General features: G+C 31.4%; 1 protein-coding gene across 16 annotated transcripts in view; it reads left to right on the top strand.

The window, feature by feature from the left end:
* The window catches only part of LOC148628546 (uncharacterized), a 37,903-nt gene that overhangs the window by 7,780 nt on the left and 12,012 nt on the right, over window positions 1-18,111 (top strand). For 4 of the 16 annotated variants that reach the window (XM_088589686.1, XM_088589703.1, XM_088589723.1 and 1 more), the window contains exons 2-14: window positions 2,834-2,967; window positions 3,288-3,388; window positions 4,330-4,485; window positions 4,825-5,000; window positions 5,416-5,549; window positions 5,864-6,071; window positions 6,520-6,579; window positions 8,076-8,114; window positions 8,533-8,568; window positions 10,722-10,769; window positions 11,345-11,497; window positions 12,502-12,549; window positions 14,035-14,073. In XM_088589686.1, the coding sequence (XP_088445812.1) occupies window positions 2,834-2,967; window positions 3,288-3,388; window positions 4,330-4,485; window positions 4,825-5,000; window positions 5,416-5,549; window positions 5,864-6,071; window positions 6,520-6,579; window positions 8,076-8,114; window positions 8,533-8,568; window positions 10,722-10,769; window positions 11,345-11,497; window positions 12,502-12,549; window positions 14,035-14,073 (1,332 nt within the window). The remainder of the gene's footprint in view (window positions 1-2,833; window positions 2,968-3,287; window positions 3,389-4,329; window positions 4,486-4,824; window positions 5,001-5,415; window positions 5,550-5,863; window positions 6,072-6,519; window positions 6,580-8,075; window positions 8,115-8,532; window positions 8,569-10,721; window positions 10,770-11,344; window positions 11,498-12,501; window positions 12,550-14,034; window positions 14,074-18,111) is intronic. The other 12 variants (XM_088589694.1, XM_088589732.1, XM_088589741.1 and 9 more) reach the window with 5 other exon arrangements.

The following is an 18,111-nucleotide window of genomic DNA, read 5'->3' on the forward strand; positions in this document are numbered from 1 at the left end:
TTGGATTTATTATAATTGAAATGACCATATCTATAGTTTAAAACGGTTGTACTGGTCATTATACTTTACTTTAAACAAGAGGCTCCCTTGAGTTAAAGACAAAAAAGGAGGTTTGGATATTAATATTTCCATATGTGGAACTCACAAGGGAGGATTAAATAATGATTTGGAACTCATAGTACAGCTCATGTATCTACCATGTCAGAATAAACCACAAATTTGCTTAGTTTGACTAATGCAGCAGCTTTTTATCAAAAGTAATATTTTCTGGCTAACATTGAGATATTAGTCTCATGCCTGGAATAGGGTACCTATATAAAAATTTTAATAGAAAACTCATGTTTATAGCAGGGCAATGATATTCTGAATTTTCAGTATGAAAATGAATACTCTAGCAGAAAAACAACAACTTTTATGATTATATTGAAGTGTTTATTAGTAATAGGTACCAGTATCATATTGCATATCCCTGAGCAGGTGTACGTCAAAACATGGATGCTATAAAAATATAGTGCATTTTCTTTTCGCCTCTCTACAAACTAATATTTTGTCAAAAGATATGAACAATGACTTATAAAATAGACCAAACATCACACTGTAAGATGAAGAACTTTTTTAAAAGAAAATCTAACATGATACCATAAAAATGTTCCACTGAAAAGGTTGGTTTGGTGAGTGCAAAACGTAAGTGAAAGTAGGGAAAATGGCTATTTATAGTTCGAGACTACTTTTCTGTCCGATCTTTGTGGACTCACCCTATTTTCTTTGCGGGAAATTATTTTTTCATATGTCTTTAGAAATGCTACATAAGTGAAAGTTTTATTGAATCAATTTACATATTTTTTAAAAAATCCTAAAAATATGCACTTCACTATAGAAGTCTATGGGAAAATTAATACGATACTGAGACCAATAAATCCTAACCAGTGTTCGCTCCAGGCCTTGAAAGCGCTGCACTTTACAGCGCTATTGAGATCGGTACTGTGCAATTTTGCTATCAGTGCTGTGCTATAAACCTAAATTTGATGATTAAAAATCAATTACGACAGGAAATGTGTGCCTTTAGGTCATTTACGGCATCCTACAAGGTAATTAGCAGTAAACATGCTATGGTCAGTTGATCACCATGTGACCACACAGGTGTCTGAAGCTAATAAAAGTTATGACATTGTCAACAAGATTCTTTATCAGTCACCCCACCTGGCCACAAATTAATTTCAGTGATGATGTCAATCAGATATTAATATCTGATATGAACCAATCAAAACTGACTATGGTAAAAATTCACTCAAACCTGGCCAAAAGCATGTGGCTATTTATAAATGCATAGTTGAATAATTGCAAAATCACATGATGTTTTCAACATTAAGAAGCTGATTTACAGTACCTTATAAAAGAACATATTAAATTCCCAAACAATATTTATTCCATCAGATATTTCCAAAACACTTTGAAAGGAAATGGCTGTCTTTTGTTTACATTGCCATGTTGTTGTGTATCAAGAGCACATTTTTTTGGCGGGATAATTAGTTAAGAAATAGATGGTAAAATCCCCCAAGTCTAAAAATAGTACAACAGGTGTTGGGGGGGGGGATTTTTTTTTGTAAATCATGTTATGGGGTAAGCTATATATAAACAATATTTAAAAACAAAACAAAACAACTAGTGTGCCAAACTTTAAATAACAAGAAAAAGATTTATGTTTTTTCCTGGTATAACTAGATCAACTCCACACTAACTGCTGAAAATTTTTGGAAACATGAATATTAAGACCAGAGTAGTTTTTTACATGTACCTGATTAAATAATATTCTAATTATCTAGATATATTGAAAGTTACTAAGACTATAAAAAGAGTTTAATAGAGATTGCTTTTAATCAAATGAATATCACATTCAAATGGGTCTGCTGTCAGTAAAGATTTGAAGAACACTGGGTGTGTATGAATTAGAGGAAATATTTATGAAGAATTACTTATCATAATTTGATAGAATATCTTAAATTTTTCTGTTAATTTTAAGAAGGAAAAATTAAAAATGGTATTAAGTTATAATTACTGCAAAAGAAGAAAAAAGGTAAAATATTTACCTTCAAATAATTCATGTAAACATAAACAGCTAAGTACAAATGTACATTTTTAATACACTGATCAATCTTTATATAATACATTAAATACAAAGTGGCAAGTTTTGACCTGAGACATATTAACATCGTCTCACGTGCACTGAATACAGCGCTATCTGATAAACCAGGGGACAACCCTGCTAACTCATACTAACAGTATGCATAAAAGAGCTGCCATGATGCTATTTTTAAGCTGCTGAATGAAGGTGCAAACCAGGTATTAATACTTTTTCTGGACATAGGTACAGTGGACCCAGTTGATAATACACACTTTGCGAGCATATAATTAAAACATTTTATTTGTCTATTTAAATGATTCAGTGAGTCTTTCTTAGCAAAATGATGGTCAGTGATGAATCATCAATCAGAAACATTGCTGAGTCTAGTCTCGTGCATTTTCATTTGAAGATTGCACCTATATAACAGTAGGGTATGATCAATTCCCCAAGTTACATTTATTGTTTATCACTACACTATAAACATATATGCTTTTAGACAGGCTAGAAAACGTGTTATAGAAAAAAAAAATAGTACATTTGTGTGGTAGAGCTGATAATCAAACTATTTCAATGGAATTGTTTTAATATCAAACTAACAAATCAGTAACATAACAAGAAAAAAGTTTTGGGACTAAAATGTACTATTCTTCATGTGATTTGAATATCTGTTCATTTTCCTCATTAGTTGACAGTTCACACTTTCTTTTTCAGTTCACCTGATGGAGCACCAGTCACAAAAATTTGTTATGTTAAATTTGATGATTCCACAAGTACTGGCGTTGCCCTCCATCTCAACAACACTGTCTTCATTGATAAAGCTCTCATAATTGTACCTGTAATGGATGGTATGTTTCTTATCACTATTCCAATTTTCATTTCAATTGAAAAAATAAATTTGGATAAATATATCATGTAAAATTTGTTAATTAATTTTTTTGATAAAGAACATTGTTAAAACAGAAGATAAATGCAATGTCTTGTTCAGATTTTATGACAAGTGCATGATTTACTTCTTACTTTCATTAAATTCAAGATTTGCATATCTTGTATTAAAATGTAACAAAATTAGTAACTTTAAATGTTATACTTTAATACAATCAATCTAATTTTGTTATTAGCTAAGAAGGGAAAATAACTTAATTAATTTTAACTTTTCTGTTATCAGGGAAGATTCCAGATGAACAGACAGCACTCCAGTTGGCACCTTCGGCAATGGCTGGGTTAATGCCTGGACAACCCACATGGCCAAGCAATGTTATCAGTCAAGTGAGTTATTAATATGAATTATTATTTTTTTACTTGCTTAACCTTTCTTGATCTTCCAAAAAATTAACTTTCACGCTACTAATATGATGCAGACATGATTTTTTTTCTGCTTTAAAATAGAATTTGGCCTTTTCAAATCTGGATTTTACTTTTCTGTTTTTTTTTAACTGTATGTTTATTTGTGAATTCTTCATTTCCACTTTTTTGTTGGATTGATAAAATCATATCTGATCATAGCATTATAGGCTTGTGAAGTTAGTCCGAATGTTAGACAGTGTTATCACAATTTTTTCTCCTTAAATGTCAAATAAAAAATTGAATAGGACAAATCTATTAATTCTTATTTGAATATTTAATTTTTTTCCACTTGAAGCAGACAGACAGGTGTTTGAAGCATGCAAATTTGCCTCCTACCAGTTCCTAATGAAAACACTGTTAAAGTTATCTGACAGCAAATTATTCAATGTTTTATTGAATTTGAATTTTGAAAAGTATCCTTTCCATCAATAAGTACCCTCCCATAAGTAAAGTAATACTTATTTCCCTTGTCTATTTTATACAGATATTCATGTTTTCCCCATGAGACGGCTTGGCATGAAACATTTGTTCAAAAATAAACCTTTTGTGGATTTTAGCTAAAGCTGAATTCAGGTGGTAAGGCAAAAAAATAATATGTCTGTTTCCCATTACCCTACCTACCCTATTTTTGATGCTTACCCTAAATATTTTATGGTCATTTTGGCTCAAGCATTGTAAAAAGGTGGATTGTTTCCCCATTAACTTAACGTAAAATGTTTTTGAAAAAAAAATATTTCCCTACCTACTTACCTTATTTTTTTTCCTACTGGTAGCCGGAAGACTATAATTTGTTTGGCCTAAAAGTAGAAACAATGTAAAACACAGTTCTAATTTTTATTTTTGTTTTTTATTATTATTTGTAGATGACTGGTGTTGGTCCCAACCAGGTGATAACTACACACGATCCAAGACTGACAGCCTTGGGACTACAACAATACCCTGCACTTCCAGGAAGTACTGATGGTTCTAAGATAGAGGAGATAAGGAGAACTGTATATGTTACAAACCTAGATACTAGTGTAAGGAAACAATAAAAAATAGGCTGTTCTTCATTGTTTTAACATGCTCTGATGATTTGTTAAGAATATAAATAACATTTTATTTCTGCAATAGCATTTTTACCACTGCAAAATATTTGTTTTTTAACTATGCTATGGTAATGTCATCATCATGGATGTGAGTTCTCTACAACCACTGATCATGTGTTGTTAAATTATGTAAAAATTTTATTTATTAATTTTACATGATTACATCACTCCAAAATTTTATTCAAACAAATTTTACTGGTGTTACTAAATTAATTTATTATGTCTAAATAGACTTTACCATTTGTAACAGGCTTATTTAATTTTTTCCAGACTACAACAGAACAGTTGATGACCTTTTTCTCCCAGGTTGGAGAAGTGAAGTATGTCAGGATGGCTGGAGACCCTAATGGCCCAGTTCTATCAGGTTATATAGAGTTTACTGATCAAAGATCAGTAGCAACAGCTCTCACATATAATGCTGTCATGTTTCAAGGCAAACCAATGACGTGAGTATTTTCTACATAAAAGATAAAGAAACATAGATTTATTAGTATCACACTAGTTTCCACAAGAACCCAACCTAATCAACATTTTTTTACCAAACATGAAACCACCTCAGTGGTCTCATACTGGCCTTGAGTTTGTGGGTTGGATCCCTTGCCGATTCATATTAAATACCAAATGATCTTGTCCTGAAATGCATGAAATATCTGCCATAGGATGTCAACTATTGTAAATGGATTACAAATTATGAACATATGACTTCCAAAGTTTTTTTTCTTTTAAACAACAAAAACCTATCTAACAAAAAGTAATGAATGGAAATTTGTATACATTCAGAAAAAAAATACTTTGATCATTCTTGCCAGTAGGAAATGATGTGATAAACTTTGTTCCAAGGAAGTTTTATTATCTTTGTAGAGTCTCTCATTCAAATACATGCATCATCAAGCCATTGACAAAGTCACAGGAGGCTCAGCAAAGAGAAATAGAAGAAGCCATGAAGAAGGTCAAAGAAGCACAGTCACTGATTTCTGCTGCTGTTGATGATCCATGTATGTTCTTTTTAAATGAAAAATAAGCTTGATGTATTTTACATGCAAAACATCTGCACAATGCATTCCATCATAGGAAGTGTCAATAGAAGATATATGCCATCTAAATTTTGCTAGGAATAATATTTTCTATTTCGAAAATCTTATTTATAAAGGTTTATGAATTGATTTCGATTAATGCATTAGGTTAAACTGTCTTTAGATCATAAAAAAAAAACTGGTGAATGCTGGTTTTGGCATTGTTTTTTCCAGTTTCATTCACTATTTATGTCTTTTTGATTGTGTTAATTTGACACATCTATATTTGTCTGCAGATGAAAAACATGGTAGTAGATCAAGATCTAGATCAAGACGAAGGTCAAGGTCTAGAAGGAAATCAAGATCAAGGTCAAGAAGAAGGTCAAGGTCAAGATCAAGGAAGAGGTCATCCAGAAGATCTAGGTCAAGAAAAAGGTCCAGATCCAGGAAAAGGTCGAGGTCCAGAAGACGTTCTGGTTCTCGTTCCAGACGAAGAAGATCTAGGTATTTGTTGCTGAATTGAAAGTGTCAAAACCTTACTTCATTTGGCATCAATTTACAAGTTTTTAAATAGTACAACTTTTTAAAGAAATATATTTCAATTTCCTCTTACTGTTTCAAGGGAAAGTTGTATTTTAGAAAAATTCTGATTTATCATTTGTTTTGATGTGATTATAAGAATCTGCTAGTAAGATTTCTATTCACTCATAATGACTGTGTTCCAATGTTAGCTCCCTAAAATATTGTTCATCAGTGGAATCACTTGAGACATTTCTTTTTAATTAGGAAGTTCTTTCTGTACATAAAATTTTGTAAAAGTATGAGAGGTTGTTCTGCTTTATGTAATGGTTGTCTTGATGGGAGGAAACTTCCTCTCATTGTGTTCCATTTTTAGACGTAGAGGGACTGGCAGGATTTTTATGTATGTTAATACTGCTTTTTATTCTTTCAGGTCAAGAAAAAGGTCAAGATCAAAGCACAGATCCAGGTCAAGGTCTAAGGGCAGGTCTAAGTTAGTATATATTCATTACAGATAGTGGGATTTGCAAGATTATTATTTTAAAAAGAAATTGTATGAAATTTGCTTTGCAGATTTGGGATATTTAATAACAAAAAGTAGTTAAATCATTTTGAATTTTTTTATTCTTGGTTTAGTTACATTATTTATCAATTGTTATTTATTACTGTTTATTAAATGAATTGTATGAGTTTCATTTAACCAATTTTTGTTGGGGGAATTACCCAGTATGTAATTTTGATTATTACATTTTTACTTATTTGAACAGAAAAGGTGGAGGTAATATCTGTCAACTTTCCACTTAAAAAGATCCTTTTAGGCCAATTTAGATATCTTAAGTAAATATTAGACTTTTTAATTTTTTTCAGACAATTATATAAACAAATTTTTAAAAACTGCAAAGAAAACTTTTTATAATTTATTTTCCTGTAAAACTCATAAGAAATATATTTTTTTTAAGTTTTTTTTTTTTTTGTTTAAGTTTGATTGACTGTTATTTAGTATTGTAAATGAATGTACATTATGTATTGTGTGTCTCTAAATTATTATTAAAATGATAGCAATTATGAAAAATAATATACATGAATTAGACAAAAGATAAAGTAAAAGTACATGAAGTGCAAACCTTGGGAAAAAGATTTTTATTAATGGAACTTCAATAGTAAAATTTTTCAGAAAATGGGTAGAATAAATGATAATAAATATACATGTTTTTATGTTTTTTTGTAAGAGGCAAATTACTCACAGATGTATTATAAACAATGTTTATACACTTATTGATCCATGGAAATGAGACAAAATTATAACTGTAGTATATGAAATAGAAAATTCAGCCAAATTTATTTACTTATGTTAATGTATTTGTATTCATATATATGTACTTCATTTTTTTTCACTTATAAAAACAAATCATCCACAATTTTGGTAGTCCTGACAAGTTCAGGTTCTACTGGTTCTGTTATTATCTATAAGAATCAGTATGTATTAAGAGGAGGACATTACTTTAGCACTCCAGTTTATATGGATCAGACAGGAGGTGATTCATGCATGTCAAAAACCCACCAAACTCACTTTTTATTTCTAATTCAGAAAGAGTTACAGACCATGCAGTCTCAGTCTGTTGCTGGGTGGTTGTAGTTTTGGATAAAAATTTTATAGATTGTGTATGAAATTAGTCCATGGAAGGTGTTATCGCTCTTGATTTCTTTTGATTTGGTTGATTTTAGTGAAAGATGAATTTATGGATTTCTTAAAAATGTATTTAAAAAATACGGAAATATTATGCAATAATGTAGCATCTGTAAACCAAAAAAAAAAATTTTTATGGTGGGTTTTTCTACACTGTGATTCACCTCTACTACAGGAAGTGTCTGAATTTTTTATGGACTGGTACTTAAAAAGAAAACAGGGGAAAACATGTCTACGTATATATTAGGTATAAAAAAAATATGGTATGTTGTAACAATAGTATATTTTCTGTTACCGTGTAGAGAAGAAAGACCACAGGGATCTAACCACTTCCCTACAAGGTAAACATGATAGTACACCCTGCCCATATATGTCTTAGCCTATCTCGAGCTTTGATATTTTCTTTGATGATTCCATTAATAATGAATATCAGTTTTATGTGCAGTGACTCTATCTTTCAAAATATACACATGATTTTGATGTGATGTTCATCAGTTTATTTGAGTTTTTATTTTAAGTAAATAAATGCATGATTGTTTGCATGAACTACTTAGGTCCTAGGTGAACATGTGATAGGGGCTATTTTATTTTGTAACAAAATGCAGAATAATAATGTTCACCAATTTCTATATTAAAGTAAGCAATGTTATATTATCAACATAAAATAAGTTCCATGCATTTAAAAGTAGAAATTTTATGACTGTGATTTCAAACTCTATTTACGTAACAATTCTAATAATGGTTTATTTCCTATTGAAGGGGTCCACTGAGGGGCCAAATCATCTTCCCAGTCAGGTAATCATGTTTTATATCTGTAGAAAGTCTTCATTCTCAGATACCCAGGGCTGATTCCGATGCATATCTTACTCCATCAACCCTGGGTCAACTAAAAATATGTAGTAGAGTATGCTTTTGTTTTCTTTCACAACAATTTTCTTCAAGAAGGGGAGACATCAGAAGACATTCTTTTGCATACATAAGGTAAAGATTACATGTTTTATTTTTTTATTTTTTTTATTGATATATAGTACAAGAAATTTCTTAATTTTTAGCAAATATACTCTGAACTTTTGTGAAATATTCTCTTAGTACTAGTATTTGTTTAAAATTTTCTCAATTTCACTTGTCTTTTTAGTTGACCCAAGGGTGGTGGAGTAATAAAAGCATCGGAATCTACCCTGGGTTTCTGTGAATAAAAGACAGATTTGCTTTCAGTGTAATTGTTGTACTTTTACTAGCTCTTGCATCATGTTTGTAAATAGAAATGAATGTAAATGAAAGCAAATCTTGGAAGTAGTGAAAATAATCAATCGTTAAGGATAGATATAATTTGCAATGATAAAGTTGCATTATAGGGTTTGCATTTTTACAGTTGATATTGAAGGGTGAAACAGGTATTTTAAGAAAAATTAAAATTTTGCATCTTGCAAGCTCATGAAAGAACATGAATATGCCAAACTTGGAGTAAAACTTTGCATAACTTGATGAGGGTGGAGAGTCATAGAATAACTATTACTATAAACAAATACAGATACTGACAGGTTTTTTCTTCTACTTGTCATCATAAATAACCATGAAAATACTGATTTTTTCAAGATTACTGGTATTGCCCATATATTTTGCTTATCAAATAGGCTTGCTGTTGATGTTGTTAATAAGATTTTTTTCGGTCTTCAAAAGGTTTTTTTTTTTTTCAGTCTATGGTCGAAGTCTTCCTTGATTTAATATTGCATACATGTTGGGTGGTTGTTCTTTTCAATACCCGTCCCCTACCTCTTTTAAAGTCTGTTGTTTATGTTGAACTACATCTTGTTTTCACATTGGAATTTTCCGTATAACATTGTCCAATATATTGCATATCATGATACAGAAATGATATACAGATTCGCCTTAAATTTCAGTTGTTATGCCCATAGTTATTGTTTTGCTTTATCTTTACATCAGGTTTTGTTAGTATTGCTCTCTTGGGTTTATGTAGGAATTTAGAAATGAAAGCAAAAACACTTTTTTAAAAGATTATTTAAACCAACCCTTCTTTCAACTGTTTGTTTACGCATGATGTATCATAGTATTAAAAATAGACAGGTTTAGTTGTTTGTGTATTTGTCAAAAGACCAGACATCATATATTTGGTTTTAATCTTGTAGTAATCCTGAAATGTCAGTCTCTGTTAGAATCAGGCAGAGGGTAAAACATGGTATGAAGAAACCCACCATTTTGAAAGTGTAATTTGACTATTTGCACCATCAGAATCAAGGAAAAGGGAGAAGATATTCCATATTATTTTGGTATAAATATCATTTGAGTTTTAATTTCATTGAAATGCACTGAAAATGAATATTTCAAGGACAGATAACTCTGTAAAAAATTCTCCTTTTCTAGCATTATTGAAAAAATTCTGAGGAAATCCAGTGATGCAGAGATCAGATAATTGTCTCTTCACATAGAAAAAGCATCCTTGAATTAATTTATATTGTCAGATTGGTGGGGTTTTAACATGCATTTTTCTGATTTTCTCCCATTTTGCCTGATTCTTACAAAAGCTTATACTTAATTACTTTTGAAGAACTGGTGTTCATGGGTTAAAATTCTCTATTGTTTTGTTGGTTTGAAGAAACCCCAAATTTGTATTCCCAATGAAATGCAAAATATGTTAAAAACTTACGAACTTAATGCAGTTTAAAGAATTCAAAAGTCCACAACATAGTAACCATGAAAATTTATAACCATGGATATAGGTTTCTTTCATTGTATTCAGCATATTCTACCCATGTCAGGAGTATAGAGTCAGTGTGCTATGTGTTGTTCCACTGTGACACATGGTTAATTATGCAAGGTTTGTTTTGCACAGGGTTTAAATGTACTTGGGGTATAATATACTGCACTTACACCTAATTTCATTGTTACAACTATCTAGTCTAAAACTAATTTGTTTTCATATTTTTCAGAAGAAGGTCCAGAACACCTAGAGCTTACAGTAGAAGATCCAGGTCAAGGTAATGCCATTGCAAGTTGCTTGCAGAACTATTTTTCATAGCAGTTCCATAAGAAACATAGAACACATTTCAGAAGGCAAGCAGAACAAATTTTATATGGAATGTAGAGCCATTTTAGTTTTATTAAAGAAAAATATATCCATTAAAATGAAAATATCCTTCGCCATTACAAGACCAAATTTTCTGAAAGACATACAGTTTGCTTCTTGCCTAAAATAGGAATAAAACTTAATATTTTTTGGGGGTGGAGGTATTTTGTTTTTAGTCACTTATTTCCTTCTTTTAGTTTGGCAATAGCAATAAGCAGATATGTGTTTTCTGGTCTTATTAGCACCAGTAACCTTGTGTTGATTATGACTTTCTATGTTGTTTACTGTGTTAATAAGAATTTTATGCAAAAAAAAAACCATCTAGCATAAGTGTGAGTCCAATATATTCAGAATTTTTTAGTTCAGATTCTTATAGTTGCACAAATACATTTTGAGGATATATACAGATTACCATGTCCAACTTATTGTGTGGTCTTCTCTACTTTCAGTACAATCTATGCCTTTAAAAATACTTCTTAATTTTAGAACTCCACCAAAAAAGAGGAGCAGATCACCCAAGAAAAGATCAAGGACACCAGAGAAGAAGAGGTCAAGGAGCAAATCACAGAATAAATCACTGTCACCCCCTAAATTAGAGAGAGAAGTATCTCCAGCAGAGAAGGAGGGCTCTCCTGGAAGGTAAATATATTTTTTTTATTGTGTTGATGTTGATTTTGATGTTAGCCCTTTCTAACATTATTGACTATTGCTGATGAATCTTTTGTCATGGTTTCTGTTTGGTATAGAAAACGGAGCTGAATTACTATTCAGTGGGAAATTCAAGCTACATGCTAATCTTGTCACTGTGTAAACATTCAAAAGTTTTACAATGAAAATGAAGGTGCAAAATTGCATGATGCCTATTTTACCAGTAAATAAAGTGTTTCAGGAATTGTTGAAATTCAAAGTTTGTGGGCATATTCTTTTTTCAAATTGATCAATTATTTATCTCATTCAAACATCTGATTCAATTAAGAAAGGTCATTCAAATGTTAAGTATCAAAACCTGTTTTTTTTTATATTGTCTACCATCTGTTGATGTTATCTTGTTAATGATGTATACAAAATGTAGATTAAAGAATATAGACTGTGCTGTTGATTCAGCACTGAATACTGTACTAATGGACTAGTTTTCTGTTTTATTATACTTCTTTTTTTACTATTTTGTACTGTTATCTTTAACAACTCTTTAACATTTAACTATAAAAGGTAGCACTCACTTACTGTGCCTGTCCTATTAAAAGATGGCGTAAATCAAAATCTTTTCACTGTAGGGAGCTATTAATTGATTTTTATGTTTTGAGTCTTAATTTGAAATATTATGAAATGAGGTCAAAATATATAACCAATATAAATACAGCTACAAGTAATAAACTAATATGAGTATAAACCATACAGTTGATATAAATAACTCAAGATTAACTGATTTTAAAACATGCCTGAGAAGTTAAAATCACTTGTATAGAAGGCAACAGTAGAAACAAAATCTAGGGTTAATTATAAGATCCTTTTTCCCTTCTTTATATGCACAAAAAAGTAAGTGGTTGCTGCTATCATTATCTATTACCATCCACATTGCTAGCCACTCCATACTCTGCCACAGACTTTAACATCAACTTCTAATTTCTATTGTTTTCATGTAGAGAAATTAACCCGGAGCCTGGTGCAGCTTTTTATGCACAAACTCAAAGGTAACAAGTTTTAAGCAACCTTTTATTGCTAACAGGGGCTTTGATTTTTTTTTTTTTTTTTGCTTTCTTTTTCTTGCATGATCTGAATGAGGTGTGATGTTTTTCTTTTCAGTCATAACTGGAAGTTTGAGTTCAATGTTGGAAAAAGTTAGAAACTTTGGTTACTGATTTAAAGTTGTGTAAATTACCGGTATATACATGCCACTACAAAGCAAAAAGCAGTTATATTCAGGGCAAAAAGTCTTTCTTTTTCAAAGACAATGTGTGAGGTTTATGTCACTGAATGACTGTATGGTTTTCTTTTAGTGACTTAGGCTTCTGTATTACGTAAGATCTCATTTTCTCAGAAATAATGAAAATTTTGCACTTTTGCTCAATAATGCTCTGGACTTTATATTTAGCACTTATGAAAATCCACATGCTCTTAGTTTACTGGTTCTCTTGAAATGTTGTGGTCAAACCACAGGAAGTTCCTACAGCTATTATATCAGTAGTCATGGCAGGAATGTATGTTCTGTTATTAAAGAATAATGCTTAAGTAATTGCATTGAGGTTTGCTTGTTTTAAACTGGAACATAGAAAAAGCATAGCATTGATAGAAATTTTATCTACTTAATTGTTAAGAAATTTGTCTTTACATGAACAAAATGTCAACTCAGTCCTGACTTAAAATGATGAATGGGGGGAGGGTTTGAGGGGGCTTAAATGTAGGTATACTTTTACAATTACAAGTTTCTTGATGAAAGTTAACCTCTCATTAAACATTTCATTGGTAGGAAGAAATAGCAAGACTTTTTGGAAAAGTTTTTGAAAATAAGATTACCAGTACATGTTTTTGCATTTTCATTACACCATATCAGTTGAAGTTTTCAGGACAGGCTGTGTTTTTTTTATACCTCATGATACAAAGTGGCAAAGTACTATGTGATGCCCTCCAAAAAAGTTGCATGTCTGTGTGTCCCCAGATGGTTTCCAGATAATAACACGAGATCAGTGTTTTTGATGTTCTGTACAGTTGTTTAGTACTGTAAAAAAAGTTTAACTTCAATGTTCAGCAAAATCTAAAAAGTAGTTTTGAGTTAGGTTCTTTTGAACATTTTGCCATCCCCCTTTTTTTCACCATTACATGGGTATCACTTAATGTTCCAGTAGTGTCTTATTTTTAACCAGTATAGTGGGAGTGTTGGTTGCATTTATGTTGCTTTGCTTTGCTTCAGGTCTTTTTAGAAATTATACTCTAAAAGCTTTCTTATTCTTACATCTATATTTATGCTTTGAATTTCTAATAACAGTGGTCAATTTTACTCACAAAGAATTGTAAGTGTAAAATTGATTTTGAGTTGTGATGTCACAATGTTATTTTCTGTTATGACATCATAACTTAAGATCCATTTTACACTGACAACTTTTTGTGAAATTGACACTTAGTATTTAAATCTGTCATGATGAAAGTGGTGATCACTTGAGTCATTTTGTTTATTTCAGTGATGGTCCACCAGCTATGACTAAACAGGATTATGATAGGTAAACTATTCATATTTTGAACTTAGTGGCGTGAAATTCTTGTTTTGAGAGTTTTATTTTGTGCTTGGTTTGCCAACATTATTAGATGTGTATAAATCTCTCTCAGAAATGCAACAGTTTCTTTTATTCTGTTCTATACTCAATATGTTCACAAGGGCTCTTGGGACAAAATATTCAAATGGTTTTGGGCAGCTGACCAGCTAACTCCTGGACAGGTTTACATGTTATAGTCTTCGTACAGTGAATCTTGTTTCAGGAAATCAGTTTAATGTGTAGATTCAATATAAAATGTTCAGAGAAACTTCAGTTATTTATTTTGCTTTTGTCTGGGAGATGATATGAAAAATGTTTAAGTACTTAAGAATCAAATAAAGTGGAAAAGAGTTCTAAGCTCTTGATGTGAAATATTCAAAATGTGGAATATACTCCATTTGGGATGGCTTCATATTAATCATAAATTTCATTTAGTTAGAGAAGGTGGGATGCAGTTTGTAGTAGCAACAACAGATTGCTTTTAGATTTATTAATACTGTATGGTGGTAATTTTCACATGGTGCTAATATTAGGAGTCTGTGTAACACCGCCATGATAAATGCCACAAAATATTTTCTCTTGGCATAAGTACCGTATATACTCGCCTATAAGTCGGACCCCTTTCTCAGCTCAAAAATCGAGCATTTTAGTATTGACTCTCTTATAAGTCGGTATCAGATCCGACCACTGTGACTGGTCAGAAACTTTCCTCAAAGCAGGCTATTTTGACGATGTTCTGGTTGAAAATTTGTTCATACTCATACTCATACTCATACTCAAAATGTCCAAGCTTAGATACTAATTCAGAAATTTTTTAAAGAGATAATCTTCATACAAAGATACACTTCCTAATTAAAAACGAGAAACTTCAAAGGATCATCTATAATGATTGATTGTTGATTGAAAGTCGCTAGTTGTCTCATTACGACCGTTAATATTACCTTTAATTACCTGTAATGAAAGAAATATGCCTTTGGCAATATGCTTAATCTCTTGTTAACACTGTCACAATTTAAATCTATACATGTTTATATACACATATGTTCATAATAATCCCTGTAAAATTTAATTTCTATTTTGTGTTAATTTTTTAAAATCGTCTAAGGGATTTTACATATTTATTATTATCTCAGATCATCTTCAATAATTTCAATTGTCACTGCATCTATCAATTATAAAATAAAAGTTTTTGCATATTTTATTGACCCATAACAATAACTCTTTTTATGCACTCAATGTATAATCCACTACCCTGATTACCATCACTGGTAATTTTTTTTCTGGTACATTATTGAACACTTCATAATTATAGAAAAGTTCGGTATTTAGCTGAATCTTTACCTGCATCTCCAGTGTAAAAATACAAATACACATCGGCTAAAATGACTGAAACGAATTGTTTACATTGTTTACTGGATCTATTGAATAAAATAAACACAATATTGGAAAGAAATCTTTATTGATGTACAAACAAATAGCTTTATTTTCAATATGACAGGTATTGTTAACTACAGATCTTTGAAAACATCGATAATGGCTGTCTTGGGAGTCTTCCTTGGACTTTTCCTGAAAAAAATCCCTCGTCGGTAATATCTCGCCTATAAGTCGGTACCCCTTCTTGAAACTGAAAATTACTTCTCAAAAATCTGACTTATAGGCGAGTATATACGGTAATTAGTGTACCAGTTAACATCCATTAAAATTATAACTGACAAATTTTTTTGTATACTTTTTTTGCTTTAAATATCACAAATATTGCACCTGTCAAAATGACCCACTTTACAATATTCATATCCACCCATTTTCGAAATATTACCTCTTCTTCAGTTACAAATTGTATTGTTGAAACTTCACATGATCAGTTTATTTCTGTAGCAAAACATGTATCCAGATCTGTATTTTTGAGAAAACCTTATATTCATATTTTACTAAAATGATCCAATCAAACCAAATCAAGAATGATAACTCTTGCAAAGTGCCAATTTTATACACATTTTATATCCAAAGTACAACAATGAAAAGAAAAATTATTGCTTCCTCTTTCATTGTTTTTCTTTGACAGACAGGTGATGTGACCTTGTTTGTCATGGGTAAAATATAGCAACACACAAACTAGTTCAGAGGGTCAATGAATAAATTAATCCAACTTTTTGTATGCAGATCCACATCTTTAATTACTACATAAAAGAATTTTCTGAGTGATTACTGTTAGTCGCACATGGTTAATCGACTCCCAGTAGTACAACACATATTTTATACACATACTCCTTGAGCTTTTTGGAATTCCACACCTTTGGCTGTAAAATGGAAGAAATACGTTCTTACACTTGTCATCTATTGAAGATCTGTGATTTCTTCCATGAGTATAAGAAATTCATCTTTTCAATAGTTCCACTGTGCTCTACTCGTCAAAAGACAGAATTTCTCACACTTGTGGAGCCAGATTTTCTATAGAGACTCGTGTAAGAATTTCTGACACATGTGGAGCCAGATTTTCTATAGAGACTCGTGTAAGAATTTCTGACACTTGTGGAGCCAGATTTTCTATAGAGACTCGTGTAAGAATTTCTGACACATGTGGAGCCAGATTTTCTATAGAGACTCGTGTAAGAATTTCTGACACTTGTGGAGCCAGATTTTCTATAGAGACTCGTGTAAGAATTTCTGACACTTGTGGAGCCAGATTTTCTATAGAGACTCGTGTAAGAATTTCTGACACTTGTGGAGCCAGATTTTCTATAGAGACTCGTGTAAGAATTTCTGACACTTGTGGAGCCAGATTTTCTATAGAGACTCGTGTAAGAATTTCTCACACTTGTGGAGCCAGATTTTCTATAGAGACTCGTGTAAGAATTTCTGACACATGTGGAGCCAGATTTTCTATAGAGACTCGTGTAAGAATTTCTGACACTTGTGGAGCCAGATTTTCTATAGAGACTCGTGTAAGAATTTCTGACACTTGTGGAGCCAGATTTTCTATAGAGACTCGTGTAAGAATTTCTCAGACTTGTGGAGCCAGATTTTCTATAGAGACTCGTGTAAGAATTTCTGACACTTGTGGAGCCAGATTTTCTATAGAGACTCGTGTAAGAATTTCTGACACTTGTGGAGCCAGATTTTCTATAGAGACTCGTGTAAGAATTTCTGACACTTGTGGAGCCAGATTTTCTATAGAGACTCGTGTAAGAATTTCTGACACTTGTGGAGCCAGATTTTCTATAGAGACTCGTGTAAGAATTTCTGACACTTGTGGAGCCAGATTTTCTATAGAGACTCGTGTAAGAATTTCTGACACTTGTGGAGCCAGATTTTCTATAGAGACTCGTGTAAGAATTTCTGACACTTGTGGAGCCAGATTTTCTATAGAGACTCGTGTAAGAATTTCTGACACTTGTGGAGCCAGATTTTCTATAGAGACTCGTGTAAGAATTTCTGACACTTGTGGAGCCAGATTTTCTATAGAGACTCGTGTAAGAACTTATTAGACTTAATGTGGTCTGTAACTGTTTTTGAATAAGAAATTAAAGTACATTTTGTGGGTTTTTGACATGCATGAATCACTTCCTGTCAGAATTATTTTAAAGACTGCTAGTTTTGGTACATAAGAACTTTCTGGTTTGTGGATTATTCATAGATTAGGTGCAGGACCAGATAATACTAACTTATTTTGATATTTGTCTCATGTCATTTTTTTTATACTTGGATAGTTAGACTAAAAATTTTGAAAAATCTTTTGCATTTATGTAATTAGAATACAGTATGATTTGAAGCCTGTGGATTGCAATATTTATCCATAATATCAAAAGTAGGTTTCATTGTTGGAGAATATGATCATATGTATTGAATAAATCTACTTTTATAAAGAATAAAATTTTCATGAAATTAGCCAATAGCAGGATAGATTTTTTTTGATGAATTGTAGCATGCAAATAATCCATGTATGTGATATTCCATATTGATCAACAGCTTATTAATCATGCATCCTATTTCTTGACTATCACTCAA

Source organism: Perna viridis, chromosome 1 (genome assembly GCF_037379345.1).
Source record: "Perna viridis isolate PV_CMFRI_1.1 ecotype Kerala chromosome 1, ASM3737934v1, whole genome shotgun sequence".
Lineage (NCBI taxonomy): Eukaryota > Metazoa > Mollusca > Bivalvia > Mytilida > Mytilidae > Perna > Perna viridis.